Source organism: Castanea sativa, chromosome 10, assembly GCF_040712315.1.
Source record: "Castanea sativa cultivar Marrone di Chiusa Pesio chromosome 10, ASM4071231v1".
NCBI classification, from domain to species: domain Eukaryota; kingdom Viridiplantae; phylum Streptophyta; class Magnoliopsida; order Fagales; family Fagaceae; genus Castanea; species Castanea sativa.
In genome coordinates, this window is record NC_134022.1 from 37297678 (window position 1) to 37312901 (window position 15224).

The following is a 15224-nucleotide window of genomic DNA, read 5'->3' on the forward strand; positions in this document are numbered from 1 at the left end:
TTAATGTTCGTACTATTCAGTATTCAGAATCAAAAAACCATGGACCCATTTACTTTGTCTTCCCCTCTTTTCTCACTCTGTAGAGTCAGTTCAGTTGGTGATAAGTTCCTCCCAACTTTGTTTGATTTCGTTTTCATGAACATGACTCATGGGGCTGTTCCAATCGACTGAAACATGGCCTTGTGTGTATTCATCATTTATGGTTCTTTGAATCTTTGTCATCACTGTGCTATTTGCCCACCATCAATCTCTTCCTATTATAAAGTACTCTTTTTAATGAGTTATTTCAGCCTTACATTTCTCTCTTAAAATAAGGTGTCTCAATCACTGTCTCCAATTTATGTCCAACCCTTGCTATTGAAGAGGAGCCAATAATGCAAGCATGGTACAACTACATGATAGTAGTACTTATCCCACCAATCCTCCGAACTCATTAACCCTAATCCCACTAATCGGTTAATCTCAACCACTCTTGGAATATATTTATCCCATGATCACGGGATTAAAATAACTGTTTTGGACCAAGTTATCTCATAACTTTTTTTTTTTTTTTTTTTATGCAATAAAGTGTCTTAGTCTTTAGTCAGAATAATTTTTTTTTTAGAGATAATTACAATATGTTGTTAACCCCGCAGTTCGAATCTTAATTTCCCTTTAGACTCCCAAGCACTTTGTGTATGAGAAGGTGTCGATTCAGCTACAAGGCCTTTGGCTTTAGTCGGAATATTTTACTTGGTGTAAACACAACAATAATGGAAATAACACAAAGAAAAATTGTGCATAAAGTGTTTAAGCCCAAAACTCCACCAAAAAGAACACCATTCCTTAACAAGAATCTCTCTATTTTTTTTAGTGTATATGACACCTCCTCCCTTCGCCTCCCCCTCTAAGTCAATTTATACTAACTCATTAATCACCACAATTAAAAAGAAAAAAATAGTCACTCTCATTTTCAACGTGGAATTAAACATTTTCACTAACTGCTCATCTTCCATATTATTGGACTGTGAGCTATGTCATTCCACCTAAAAACTAATTGGTGATGACGAAGACACACTCAAATCTTTTATGGTATTTGACATCACACCACGCGGGCTTATTTTTAGAATGGTCGTAAGAAGTCAAATTGTGCCCCCCAACAATCCCTCCTTCACAATGATACTCTCGTGACTTGAACCCATGACCTTAGCTCTGATATTATTTGTCAAACCGTGAGTTGTGTCATTCCACCTCAAAACCAATTGAAAGCTCGGATTTGTGTGAAACACACGAGCTTGTTTAGACCCCAATTTTAAAATTACGGATTAATTGTTTTTACTCTAACTTATCTAAGTGCGAAACAAAAGTAAATGAAGCGCAATCACCAGATCTACTATCTAAGCTATATGCAAGCAAGCAAAAATAAAAATAAAGCTTAAAGAGTAAGGGAAGAGATATGCAAATACAAGATAACACAAAGACGTGTTATTGAAGTAGAAACCGAAAAACTCGGCGAAAAATCTCTTTGCGACCCTCCAAGTCAAAATCGATCCACTAGTGAATAAGTTGAAGTACACAAATAACAAAAGACCCTCCAAGTCTAGTCTACCCAATGTACTTAAGCCCTCCAAACTCATGCTACCAACAGACTTCTCGGAGTCTTGTCTTCACTAGCTTTCTAGATCCTGCAATACGCCCGATTGCATTTGTCAAGCCTCACCGACTTCTTTTGAAAAATTCCTAAAGCTTCCCAACCTCCAAAACACTCTCTATACTCTAAATAGATGTGTGTTGTGTTTGAGTACAAATCTCCTCACAAGGTATGACAATGGGAAAGGAAAGGAAAGGAGAAGAGACTACAATGATTTCTCAATAAGGATGAGTAGCTCTCTCTCTAAAAGGTGGGTGTGCTGTGTTGTAGAAACCTATCTAGAGTTTTCTCTCTAAATAGTCTCATTTACTTTTGTGGGTAATGAGGGTATATATAGTATGAGTGAAGGGTAAGAAAGTCACACTTAAAATCCTCCAGGCAGAAAGTTTAGCTGGTATCTCGCGAGATGGTCCATCTTGCGAAATACTCGCGAAATGCAGCCTAGCACTTGCTCTTCAACTTTCAACATGTGCTTCTCACGTGCCCTTTTCGCAGAAACCTTTACTCGCGAGCTTCTGGTAGCTAATCACGAAACTGCACTGATCTTTATTTCATACTCGATTTTTCACCAACTTAATATTAAACTCAATACAATAAAATCCCACAAAATACAAGGAATAAAATTAATGCAATTACAACACTTTTTGTTATGGAATAAAGTCAACATAAAACATAATTGTAAATCACAATTTTACATATATTAACTCCCACATCTTTATATTTATGTTGTAATATAAATCAAATTTAATAATATAATATTAAAATGCTCCAACACTACTCATTATTCATAAGACACTCAAAGACTCCATGATCCGATAATATGATTGGTGAAATTAATTTGAGGCTTTTAAATTTACGACACATTTTTCAAGTCTATTAATTAATCTCATGAGTGTCTCCTCTCATAACTTCAACTGCCCCTAATGCTATATATTATATTACAAAATAACTTACAATCTTGGGAGTGGAAGTCATTTTACATCTATCAGATACTCTGTTTGATAAAGTGGAGAACCCAATGGTTATATCAATCCTGGTCGGGATTGCAACAGGGCAATCCACTCTCACCATATTTTATTTTTAATCTGTGTAGATAGCTTACAAATTAACTCTGATCAAGCAAGCAGAAAGCACAACTAATGAGGTGTTTGTTCCAACAGAAGCAAAAGGGTTAATGAGGATGTGTGATTGGGTATGGAATGGGACAACACATGGAGTATTTAACTATTTATTGGCAAAAGTGCATATCATATGTTGAGGTGTGATAGAATTAGGAGCACACCTGGAGAGTCCCCTAATACTGTCACGGCTTCTGACAGATTATTCGGAAAGTTAATTAAGTTGCCATATTCATTTGCAAGGCTTCATGTGAGGCTTTTCAAAGGGCCCGTGTGCACCATCAAATATTTCTATATGTTGAAAAAAGTACCAGATGAACAACGTGCTTCTTAGTTCTTATTGTTGTAAATGGACAATCTTGATTAGTCCCAGTTTCTTTAAATCCCATTTATAATACTGAAGAACAAAAATGGCATAAGTCAAATTCTTCCTCGTGGCTCGATTGCTCATTTCCCCCTTATTGCTAGCACATCAGCGTAGCCATTGGCTTCACGGTACACATGATGTGGATGGATGGTTCATTCAGTCACGCTCGAACAGGTTACTGCCGGCAATTCATAGATCAACACAGAAATATTCGAGGCCCCTGAACCACAACTTGTTAGCCAATTAATAACCGATTTGGAGTTTAATACAATATATTTTATATCCTAATCGACAAGCCATCCCAATACCACATCTTAGTGCCCAAAGTTCTGCAATATTATTCGTGGTGAAACCAATATTTAATGAAAATCTTCTGTATCAAAAATTTTCCAGCCAATTACAAAGCACACCCCCATCCCAGGCCAACCCTGGAATGGAATGCCTAAAGCACTGCCATCAGTGTTAAGGGTTACAAAGGGAGCATCTGGCGGGGTCCATTTAATTACCTTGGTTATGCGAGGTGCTTTGCGGTGTTCACTTGTCTGGTGGCATAGGCATCCTAATTCGAGATAAGGAATCAGAAATGATTGCGGGCTATTGTGAAAAATTCATGTACGCTTGCTGTTGCTGCTGGTGATGTGAACCAATTGGTGGCATAGGCTGTAGAGATATGGCTTGAAATGTGAGAAAGGGAATTTTATTTTTTTGGTTCACTTGTTTTCGCTCAATTTAAATTGAAATAGTATTCTCTGTTTTGGTCGACTTGTCCTTTTGTGGTTTTATTGCAGTCTTAGAATTCTACTTGGCTTTCAAATCTAACATGTGATTGGATTCATAGCCGACTTTCTTCTTTATATAAACTGATGAGTGCGATGTAATAGGAGTGTGCAATAGAAGCTCTCTCTAGGTGTGTTGCAATTTTTTGATTTGCTTTGCGACTTTCTCTTTAGTTTGTGGGCAATTGGTATTTGTGATTGTGAAACTTTGGTTCATTGGTTTTGGTTTGTATTTATGAGAGAGAGCTATTAAGATGTATTTGGAATTTGGGTTTATAACAGTGCCTCTATACCAATTTGTATTATCTCAGATCTATGTATCTATATATATAATAATAGGTGAAGCTGAGAGAAAATAAAATTAAATTCTAAATTGAAGTCTAATTTTGTGCCACGTGTTTTATCTAATTTTAAATTTAAGTGTCAAATGAATTATTAGGTGCAAAAATCAAAGATTCTAAATTAAATTTTAATTGAAGTTCAATTTTGTACCATGTGTCCCATCTAATTTTTTAATTTTTGTGGCAAGTGAATTATTGGATGTAAAAACTGAAGAGTCTAAATCCAATTAGATTCTAAATCATGTCTAATATTGTGCTATGTGTCTCATCTAATTTTTTAATTTTTGTGTCAAGTGAATTATTGGGTGCGAAAATCAAAAAGTCTAAATTCAATTAGATTCTAAATTGAATTTTAAATGAAGTTCAATTTTGTACCATATGCCCCATCTAATTTTTTAATTTTTATGGCAAGTAAATTATTGAGTGCAAAAATTGAAGAGTTTAGATTCAATTAGATTCCAAATATATATATAAAATTGTGGTTGGTTTTGGCCCATGGATGAAGGCTATTACCAAATTATATAATTCTTGGTCTTTTGTGTCTATTTCTTTTTAGATTAATGTTTTTGTTCATATTATTTGTTTTGAGGTCTTACTAAAGTCTAAAATAATTTCAATCGATCAAGCTAATTTGAGCTTCCGCGAAATTGCGATCCTTGCAATTTGTTATTGATCTGGGTTTGTACGAAATTATGGTAGAAGGTGATTGTGCTACATTATTCTCCACATTAAAGAAGCTTAGCTAGGCCATGCCTTTTGATTTTCGGGTGTCGGTAGAAGATATTAAATGGACAGCCTCAAGATTCAAGGATGTTATTCTAAATTATATCAGCACTGCTTGTAATCATGCATCTCATGCTTTGCTTAAAAAAAAACTCTCTCAAAAGAACTTGTAGGAATTTGGATGAGTAATGTCTCCCTTTCATTTCGGCATCTTGTACCAAAAGAGACAAACAAATCAATAAAACCAGCAATTGTTTTAATTTTTTTTTTCTTAATTTTTTGTCAAATTTCCATCTAATAAAAAAACATTGAGTGAAGTTATAGTCATTGATTAAAACTAAGTTTATAATCAAACTTTATTCTTTAAATTATATTTGTTCAATAGGTCTAATCAAATCTTTTTTTTTTAAATTTTAAATTAAATTGGTAGAGTTTTAGAATCTTGGCGCACTTTAACAACCCTAGAAAATGATAATCTTGCTAGAAATGAAGCAACGTTCGAATTTGTAGTCAAAATTGAGGTGCTTGACTTATGCCAAGCATGAGGTACCATACCAACTCCCACGATACACGAAAGAAAAGTCCTACTTCGATTCAAAAATAGACTTTTTTGGCCAAATGCTATTCTTATTAATAATTGGGTGTGACAAAACGAAGGCAACCCCACTAAGACAAATATGCTAGGTAACATAATTCTGCCCAAAGTTATACCATAATCTCATTCTCGAAGATTAATATTTTCTGATTGACAATGAGTCAACAAAGCAGATAGCTAACAACTTAACATCTAGCGGTTACAATATCAATTTCAGGCTGTCATATTCCCCGGATGTAAATTTATTGCAACGTTATTTGGACTCAGTTTCGTGGGGTTTGGACTTTGGACAAGAATGTTTTTTTAGAAGTATTCTTGCGGCCTAGAATTTATTGCTATTTTGTAACATGATGTTTAAGTATACCTGTCTTTCTTGATTAATTTGATAGAGATGTATGTGTTTTTCTTGCATTCGCCGCGTAATCAAGTTATTTATTGAAAAAAAATACTAGCAAAGAAGACTTACTCTCTGAAAAAACATACCTATAGTTTTTCTTTCTTATCTTTTTTATGAAAGAAAAAAGCATAGTGATTGTGACAACGACAAAGAAAGACGGGACTAGTGTAGAAAATCCGGTGCTACTTCTTTAGTATTTGATGAGATTCGTAACTGAGGCAGAAAAATCTTTTACCCTTAATATATATGCAGAGAAGATGCTATCATATATTAATGATTCTTCAGCGAGAGGTTGATATATCACCAAACTTGTAGCTAAGGTGGCATCTCTCCCTTTTAATAAAGGGTTAAATCATCACGGCATCACCCATCTTTTATAACGTAATACAATCCATTTTTAATTGTTTTAGTTTAGTAAAAAATACAGAAATATGAACTAAGAAAATCTGCTTTGACGGTTGTTACTTATTAATACCAATATTTGAGTCCTGATTCCATCAAATTGGCTTTTGCACTTTATTACCAAAAAAAAAATGGCGTGGGGGAATGACCATACTAAAAGTGAAGGAAGAAAGTGGGAATTAAGGATCTTAATTATACAACATACATAATTATTATCATTTCTAAACAATGATTAAATATGAGTGTGGCTGAGTTTTGGTGGAAGGTGTTGTGTGGGTTTGCTAGAGTGCGAGACAAAAATGTAGAGAGAAAAGAGAAATAGAAGAGAAGAGAGAAAATTTGAATTTTTTATATTATTTGTTGGTATAGTTTAGATTATTTTAATGAGTTGTATGTAAAAATAAAATCTAGGATGTTGGGTGAATTGTAAAACAAGATGGTATAAAGTAGATTTTGAAGATATAAAATAAACACATTTTTGCATTTCCAAATGTTAATGCTCTTAAGGATCTTAATTATACAACATATAATTTTTATCATTTGAGTGATAAACTTAATACTATGTTTCTTTCTAAAAAAATTGATTAAATATGATTTTTTGTAATTCAAAAGTTACAAAGGATACCTTAAATGTTTTCTTTTGAAAAAAAAAAATGTCAATTGAGTTATAAACTCTTGACTAAATTAAGAATAGATACTAAGGTCAACTAATTATGGACAATATTTGAAAGATTAGAAAACATTTTATGGTTTAGAAGAAAAATGGATAAGTTTCATTTTCAGTACCTTAAATATGGGGCATGTTTAATATTTGTCTATCAATTTTTAAATGTTCAATTTTGATCCTTTAAATGTTTAAAATGTATCCATTTAGTATTTTAGTCTACTTTGTCTTCATTCATCATAGGAGTGACTTCAAGATGCCCATGTCTATAATCCTAATATTAGGAGACAATATAAATTAAAGAAGAATAAATAAAGGAGACAAAAGAGAATGAAAAAAAAATTAAGAAATTTTTGTTTAATTTTGTTTTAAATATTAATTATTTTTCATGTAGGCTGAGATAAAATCTCAGATCTCTTATTTAAGGACAAGAGACTTCCCCAAATGAGCTATAACTAGAACACACATATTTTGTCATTTGATAATTGTCACGAAGGTGATTCAAATTTTAAAAATTATATTGCAACATTACATGTAATTGAAATTAGAGTATAAGCACTAATTCTCTCCGTAACTCATTGGATTTGATACCCATACCAAGTATCAGAGGTTGGATTTGATACCCATACCAAGTATCAGAGGTTATGGGATGTGTAATAAGATTTTTTGATTAAAAAGAAATGTAAGCCAAATTATTGTGCTTGTAATTGGGTGGACTCCTCCCCCACAGAAGGGTTGGTGATGATGAGACCCTTTGTGGCCGTGTAGGTGGGAGTGGAAGTGAGACTCACACTTTGTAACTTGTAACACGGGCATGCAGAGAGGGAGAGCCTGCCGCCTGAGACCTAATAATTTCCCAAGATATATAGGGTGGTGGAGTTTTTGATAGCCACTCAAGACCAAAAAAGGGACCGACCAATTAAAAAAAGTGAGTGAGAGAGCTCAATTCAGGGGACTTCTCTCTAACTTTCAATTTTCACAATCAATGTGTACCACTAGAAATGTCCAAATGGATGGACCAAAACTCAGAACACAAAAGTGGGGACCGTTTTGAGGGTTCGAAAAGACCAAAAATCCACCACCATCGATGGTCCAAATTTCTATCAATAATTCCACTCCCAATTAGCCTATTAGCTTAAGTCAACAACTCTCAATTACTGCCAAACCGCGCCTTCATTTTTTTAATCTCAGTTCTCTCTCTCCCTCTTTTTTATTTTTTTGTTCATGTTACTGACACTTGTTTCTTATTGACTTCTAGTCAATACAACTCTGCCATTTGGTTTCTTTTACTAGTAGTCTACATCATTACCTCACTTTTTTCCTTTTCAAATATCGCCTCCTCTTCGGTTTTCATTCATTCATATTTTCTATATTTGTAAGCCAAACTAGCTGAGAAACACATACACGCTTTCAGCTAGAGAGAAAGAGAGAGACTAGCTAGCTAGAGATGGCAAGGGAGATGCAGAAAAACAGCATGTTCATAGAACATGGGTCAGAAGTTTTTGACAACGGTGATTTTAGGAAGAACCTTGACGATGATGGCCGAGAGAAAAGAGCTGGTAATGAACTTTTTTACACATAATTTTAGCATTTGTAGTTAAGTAGCTTAATTAAAGCTCTCATCAAGAGCCATGTATAACTCATTAGTGCTGCATATTCTTCCATGCATAGAGAAAAGCTACTTGAGAGCTCATTGATTAAGGTTTAGCATGTGTCAAGAGCTCTTGGATGAGTCCAATTACTCTGTAGAGTAGAGAAGAGTTTGAGTCTGAACTCTCTTCCTTAATTGCAAACAAAAAAACAACCGAGAGCAATTTGTCCGTCTCTGTCTCTGTAGCTCTCTTTCTTTTGTTTAATAGTTGTTCTGATATATTTTTGGTTGATATGTTTTTGATAAAGGGACATGGTTAACTGCAAGTGCCCACATCATAACCGCAGTGATTGGGTCGGGAGTGTTATCTTTGGCTTGGGCAATAGCACAGTTGGGTTGGGTGGCTGGACCAGCGGTTCTCATGGCCTTCTCTTTCATAACCTATTTCACTTCCACTCTTCTTGCGGATTGTTACAGAGCTCCAGATCCTGTCACCGGAAAGAGAAACTACACCTACATGGATGTTGTCAGAGCTTATCTAGGTATAACAATAATTGCACTAGTCAAGCCAAATACAACCAAACATCGTTTATCTTTTTTCTGACTAAGCAATTAACAATTTAATAGTCATGAAATAGTTCCAAGAACACATTGTTTATTGAAAGAAAGTCTCTTCTCTATGCAAAATAGCTTCCAGTAATATTAATGGCTATTGGCTTTTTGTTCTGGTAGGAGGTAGGAAGGTCCAGCTGTGTGGATTGGCTCAGTATGGGAATCTTGTTGGCGTCACTATCGGCTACACTATCACTGCATCTATTAGCATGGTGTAAGTGTTTTTTTTTTTTTTTTTTTTGAGAATCAGTGTAAGTGTTTGTTTGACGTACTTTTCAGAGTTTTTTTTTACTGTTCATATAGATTGCACTTTGTGGTAAAAGATTTTCTTACTCCTTTTTACTGCTTCGTAATCAGTGCTGTTAAGCGGTCCAACTGTTTCCACAAATATGGACACCATGTGAAGTGCAACACGTCAAACTACCCTTTCATGATCATCTTTGCTTGCATCCAAATCGTGCTCAGCCAAATACCAAACTTTGACAAGCTCTCATGGCTCTCAATCCTTGCAGCTATAATGTCTTTCGCTTATTCTTCCATAGGCCTCGGCCTCTCCGTGGCAAAAGCTGCTGGTGAGTGATTAAATTTTAACGATTAGTTTAAAACATAATTACTCACAGTCACAGTGACTAATTATGTCGGTTACCTTGATTAAAAAAATGAAGGTGGAGGACCTGTTCGGACAGGCTTGACGGGTGTCGAAGTTGGGGTTGACGTGACAGGGTCTGAGAAAGTTTGGAGGACCTTCCAAGCAATCGGTGACATAGCTTTCGCTTATGCCTACTCCACAGTCCTCATAGAGATACAGGCAAGTGATTACTCTTCTTCTTCATGTAAATTAAAGCAGCTTTTAATTACTACTTATAAAGTAGATCACATAAGATAGGAAAGGTGTTTTAAAGCAGGTTCTACTTATAAAGTAGATCACATAAAATATCACTAAATTATATATATGAAGAATCAAACAATATTCCCACCGGAAAAATAAGACTCTTGTCCAGTATAGTATATAATATTAGTATTAGCTAAAAGCTGTTTCACACAAATCTGTACACGCTACCAAAAAAAAACAACCTGAATTATGAGTCAAACTTGGGCATGTGTATATACATGGTAGTATTATATTGGAAAATGACCGCTTCATTAAGTTTTTGTGGGATTTAGCTAATAAAAAAAATTGTACAAATTGATAAACGAATAAAAATACTGCTAAAATGACAAGTTGAAGTTAAAAAATTAGTTCTATTTAGTATTTACACTAATCTTATATGAAAAAATAATAAAATAATAAACATCGTTAACAATTTTTTATATTTCTCTAAAAGTGATGTCAAAACTTTTTTATTATAATTTATTAATAATTATCTTAAAGACATTCATTAATATAACTCATTGTTATTTATATTAGGGTCCGGTTAATATGTGTCCTTATGACACATATTAACCATTTATTTTGAAAAAAAATTTATGAAAAATTGAAAAAATTGTCAAAACAATCAATTACTTTTTTATTTTTTCATAAATTTTTTTTTAAAAATAATTTACTAACATAGGCTTTAAGCTTAATAATTTCCGCTATATTATTAGTAGGATATTATTATGAAGATGTACGTATGTGGCATGATGGTCATGCATGCATGGCGGATGTCTGGAACAGAAAGAATCTAAATTAATAAAGTACATGCTTGGAAGTTGAAACGCGTGCCTCATTACGTGTCGGCATGCATGTCAAATTACACATCAAGCTTACTTTGCCAGGTGTCATCATAATAAAAAGAGGTGTTACGTCATTATATTTTCACAACAAATTAAATGTGATTAATTGTTATTGATTCAAATTTAAACTTATCATTGAAATTACTTTTCTATTTACTCCACAATTAACAACTCATCATAATTTATTATATAAAATTTGTTGTGAAAATATTATGAATATTGCATTTTCTTTTGATAAAAACTGCTTATAATTATTACTAAAAGGAATTATTGTTATAATAGTATATATATATATAGTAGTAATAATAAATTAATATTAATAATAATAACAATAACACTGCTAAATAATTAGTCAAGATACTAATTAACTAGTTAAGAGTCTTGTAGTTAAATTAACATTTTGCCATACACAAATATTTGAGGATTTAAGGAAGAAATAATTTCAACCGTGAGATTTGCTATATATTATAACTATCTCTTCTTCTTTTTTAAATGCTGATTGTTCCAAAAAAAGAAAAAGAAAAGTAATATCACACTTTTGTTTGGTTGAAGCTACGCCTACGAGGGAAAGAATAGAAAGGGAATAAGTAAAAACTAAAAAGTAAAAAAGGTGGGAAAAAGAAGTTTTTATTGTATTTAAATAGTTAGGAATAGTGAAAAGAACAGGGAATAGAATAATCTCCCTTTCCTCTCAAACCAGTCAAATCCTACGCCCCTCTTCCCAAGTTGGGATAAAAATCCGAAAAAGAGGGAGAAGGAAAGAGAAAATCGTTTTTTTTTTTAATAAGAAAAATTCGGTCATAGTCAAATAAATCATTTCCTTACACTTTTTCATTGGTTAACCAAACACTATTAAGATATGGATGTTTTTTCTCATCTCTTTCATCCATTCTTCTTCCCCTCTCCTTTCATTTTGCTAAACATGGTGTAATATACATTATTTTGATGTAACATCATTTCATTGTTATCATTATTAGTGCAGTTATATGTTATAGCTATATAGTTACCAATTCTCCAAGTAAATATAAAGATAAAACAATATTGATCGAATTTTGCGGGCTAGTTAATTGCCCACTGAACTTTAATTTGGTCCACTTGCTTATACTGTCGTTATTCATGATATGGACAACGGACTAACTTTTTTTTGGAACCAGTCACTACACTGAGTAGACTCAAAAAGCTAGAAATCTAACGTGTAAGAATGAAGCCATGTCTCAATCCCTCACCTATTTTGCCATATATATTTACCAAATTGTTTATGTTTTGCAAAAAAAAAAAAAAAGAAAAGAAAGAAAAGTGTAGCTCAACTGAACCTTTTATGTTATCAACAAACGTTGCTCAGTATCTAATTCTCTCAATTCCCTATTTATCAAATTATTAAAGAAAAATCGTTTTTTATGATTGAAATCAACAGCTTGTTACAAAACAAGTTTGTACCTTGTTCATTACACAATACATGTGAAGTGTGAACATATTCCAAAGAAAAGATTAGGGTGTTTTTAGTGGGGGCCAGTTTTGAAAAAAAAAAATCGTTTTTTAAGATTGAAATCAAGAGCATGTTACAAAACAAGTTTGTACCTTGTTCATTACACAATACATGTGAAGTGTGAACATATTCCAAAGAAAAGATTAGGGTGTTTTTAGTGGGGGCGAGTTTCTTGTCGTAGTTGATAATTTTCAAAGAGCAAAAGATTCCTGGTGGACCATTCAATTGGATGGACCATAAATTCTAAATTATAGGCCATTGAATTTGACGGTCTTTTTTCAGAAAGAAATGGAACTCTTTTCATTGATCTTCATCCTTTTGAAGTGCTTTATCTGTTTGTCAAAAGTTGGGTTTGGTAGAGACTAGAGAGGGATGGAGAAGTTGGGAAGAATAAAATCAAAAATATAGGAAAGACTGTGTTTATTGTAAGAAGAGAAAAGAGGGACGAAAATTCTTCCCCTAGACACATTTTTTCAAACCTCCTAAATTGGAAAATTTGGGAGATAAAAGATTCGAATGTCACGTCCAGCTCTATACAGTAGACGATTCGTCACGTCTCAAGCCAAGGATGTCACTTTTATCGGATCGTTTTCCGTGGTGCCTTTCAAGTTTCAACTTGTTCCAAACAATAAAAAATGCAGATACGATTTTATTTTGTGTGCACATGCTACCGTTGGTGAAAAGGAAATCTCTTTTGCTTCTAGCTGTAAGCTATGATGCTCACTAAATCCAAATCGCCTTTGCCTTAGTGCTTGGATTTTAATCGAGCGAGAAGTATTAGTATTGGGATTGATGAGGTCATTTAAGCAATCCATTTTTAGAAATATTTTTAAAAAAATTAAAAAAACTGTCAATATTTTTTCAATTCTTGAAAAAATATTTCTAAGTATAAATGACTTAATGTGTACTCTAAGGGCACATATTAACCGGATCTTTTATTTATTATATCATAAAAAATTAAAAAGCTATAACGCTAGTGTTTTATTTATCAAAAATAACAGTTGGGATTTTGATCTAATAAGCTGACTTTGCACCTTGAACTAACTATTGAAAGTTGAAACCCAAATGAACTCCAGGACACACTGAAATCAAGCCCAGCAGAGAACAAAGTCATGAAGAGGGCAAGTCTTGTCGGCGTCTCAACCACCACTATGTTCTATGTTCTATGCGGGTGCGTTGGCTATGCAGCATTTGGAAATGATGCACCAGGAAATTTCCTTACTGGGTTTGGATTCTATGAACCATTTTGGCTCATCGACTTGGCTAATGTTTGCATTGCCATCCATCTAATTGGTGCTTATCAGGTAAACATTCTCATTTTTCCTCCTCCATATATACTTATATTTGGTTTGATCATTCCGTGTTGAATAATGTCGCGACACTACTTTTATTATGTACCAATCACATCACGCACGTATTGATTTGGTTTCGCGAAGTTCTAACATTATTTTCACACAAATAGGTTTTCTGCCAGCCCATATTTGGGTTTGTAGAGAAGTGGTGTGCTAGACATTGGCCTGAAAACAAGTTCATCACAAGAGAGCATGCTCTTAATATACCATGTTATGGTGTGTATTACATCAACTCCTTCAGGCTGGTGTGGAGGACAGTATACGTTATAGTCACAGCAGTGATAGCCATGATATTTCCATTCTTCAATGACTTCGTGGGTCTGCTTGGGGCAGCATCTTTTTGGCCATTAACTGTGTACTTTCCCATTGAGATGTACATTGCACAGTCAAAATTGCCCAAGTTTTCTTTCACCTGGACTTGGCTAAAGATATTGAGCTGGGCTTGCTTGGTTGTCTCAATTGTTGCCGCTGCTGGATCTATTCAAGGCCTGGCCCAAGATGTCAAAACATATAAGCCCTTCAAAACTCAATAAACTACGTTCAAGACCTGGTTCCAATTTCCAAGCAATCTGTAATATATAAGAATTATCAGGTTTTCTGGAATATCTTTCTTTCAGTGTTCTATATCAAACTTCTTTTCAAAGTACTATTTGTATAACCATGAAAAAAAAAAAAAAGGCAAAACAAGTTGAAGCCTTAGGTACCTTTTGCTTTTATTTTGGCAACCACCCACCATATCTTAAAGCAAAAGCATCAATATCATTTCTCACATGAGGTGCTATTACATGCATTTAGTGTATGTATCCTCCCTCTTATATGAAGGTAGAAGACTGTATGATGAACCAAGGAAATCAATAAGACAATTAACCTTTTTTTAAATTTTAAATTTGATAGTTGAGAAAAGAAAGATTTAAACTTTGAATGTCTTTATTATAAAGAGTATAACATCAATTAAATTACAAAACTCTTGACAAAGCAGATCATACTTTCCAATTTCCAAGCACAGTAATATATAAGAAATTAGCGGGTATTTTGAAATATTTTTCTTTCAGTGTTCTATATCAAATTGCTTTTCAAAGTACTCAAGTATCACGATGGGGAAAAAAAAAATGAAGGAAAAAAAGTTGAAACCTTTGGTACCTTTTGCTTTTTTTTTTGACAACTACCCACCAAATCTTAAAGCAAAAGCATCAACACCGTTCCTCACACGAGGTGGTATTAAATGCATCTAATGCATATATATTCTCTCTACCACATGAAGGTGAACTTGTACGGTGAGTCAAGGAAATCTATAAGACAATTAACTCTCTTTTATTTTTTATTTGATAGTGAGAAGAGAGAAGATTTTTTATTTTTAATACCAAGAAGAGAAGATTTATTATAAAAAGTAAAAAGTGTCGATTAAATTACCAAACTCTTGACAAAACAGATCACACTTTAAAAAGTATTCAACA

The 15224-nt window shown here is 33.6% G+C and overlaps 1 protein-coding gene across 1 annotated transcript; it reads left to right on the forward strand.

The window, feature by feature from the left end:
- The first annotated feature begins 8180 nt into the window (after window positions 1-8180).
- LOC142613682 (amino acid permease 6-like) lies at window positions 8181-14656 on the forward strand. Its single transcript, XM_075786131.1, has 7 exons — window positions 8181-8572; window positions 8913-9146; window positions 9337-9430; window positions 9574-9788; window positions 9882-10024; window positions 13495-13722; window positions 13881-14656. Exons 1-7 carry the CDS (start codon window positions 8461-8463, stop codon window positions 14301-14303), a joined length of 1449 nt encoding a protein of 482 aa, XP_075642246.1. The 5' UTR covers window positions 8181-8460; the 3' UTR covers window positions 14304-14656.
- The last annotated feature ends 568 nt before the right edge of the window (window positions 14657-15224 follow it).

Coding starts and splice junctions, on each gene's coding strand:
- LOC142613682 (XM_075786131.1), top strand. CDS start 8,461: ATGGCAAGGGAGATGCAGAAAAACAGCATGTTCATAGAACATGGGTCA. Junction 8,573..8,912: donor TGGCCGAGAGAAAAGAGCTG/GTAATGAACTTT, acceptor TTTTTGATAAAG/GGACATGGTTAACTGCAAGT. Junction 10,025..13,494: donor CAGTCCTCATAGAGATACAG/GCAAGTGATTAC, acceptor AATGAACTCCAG/GACACACTGAAATCAAGCCC.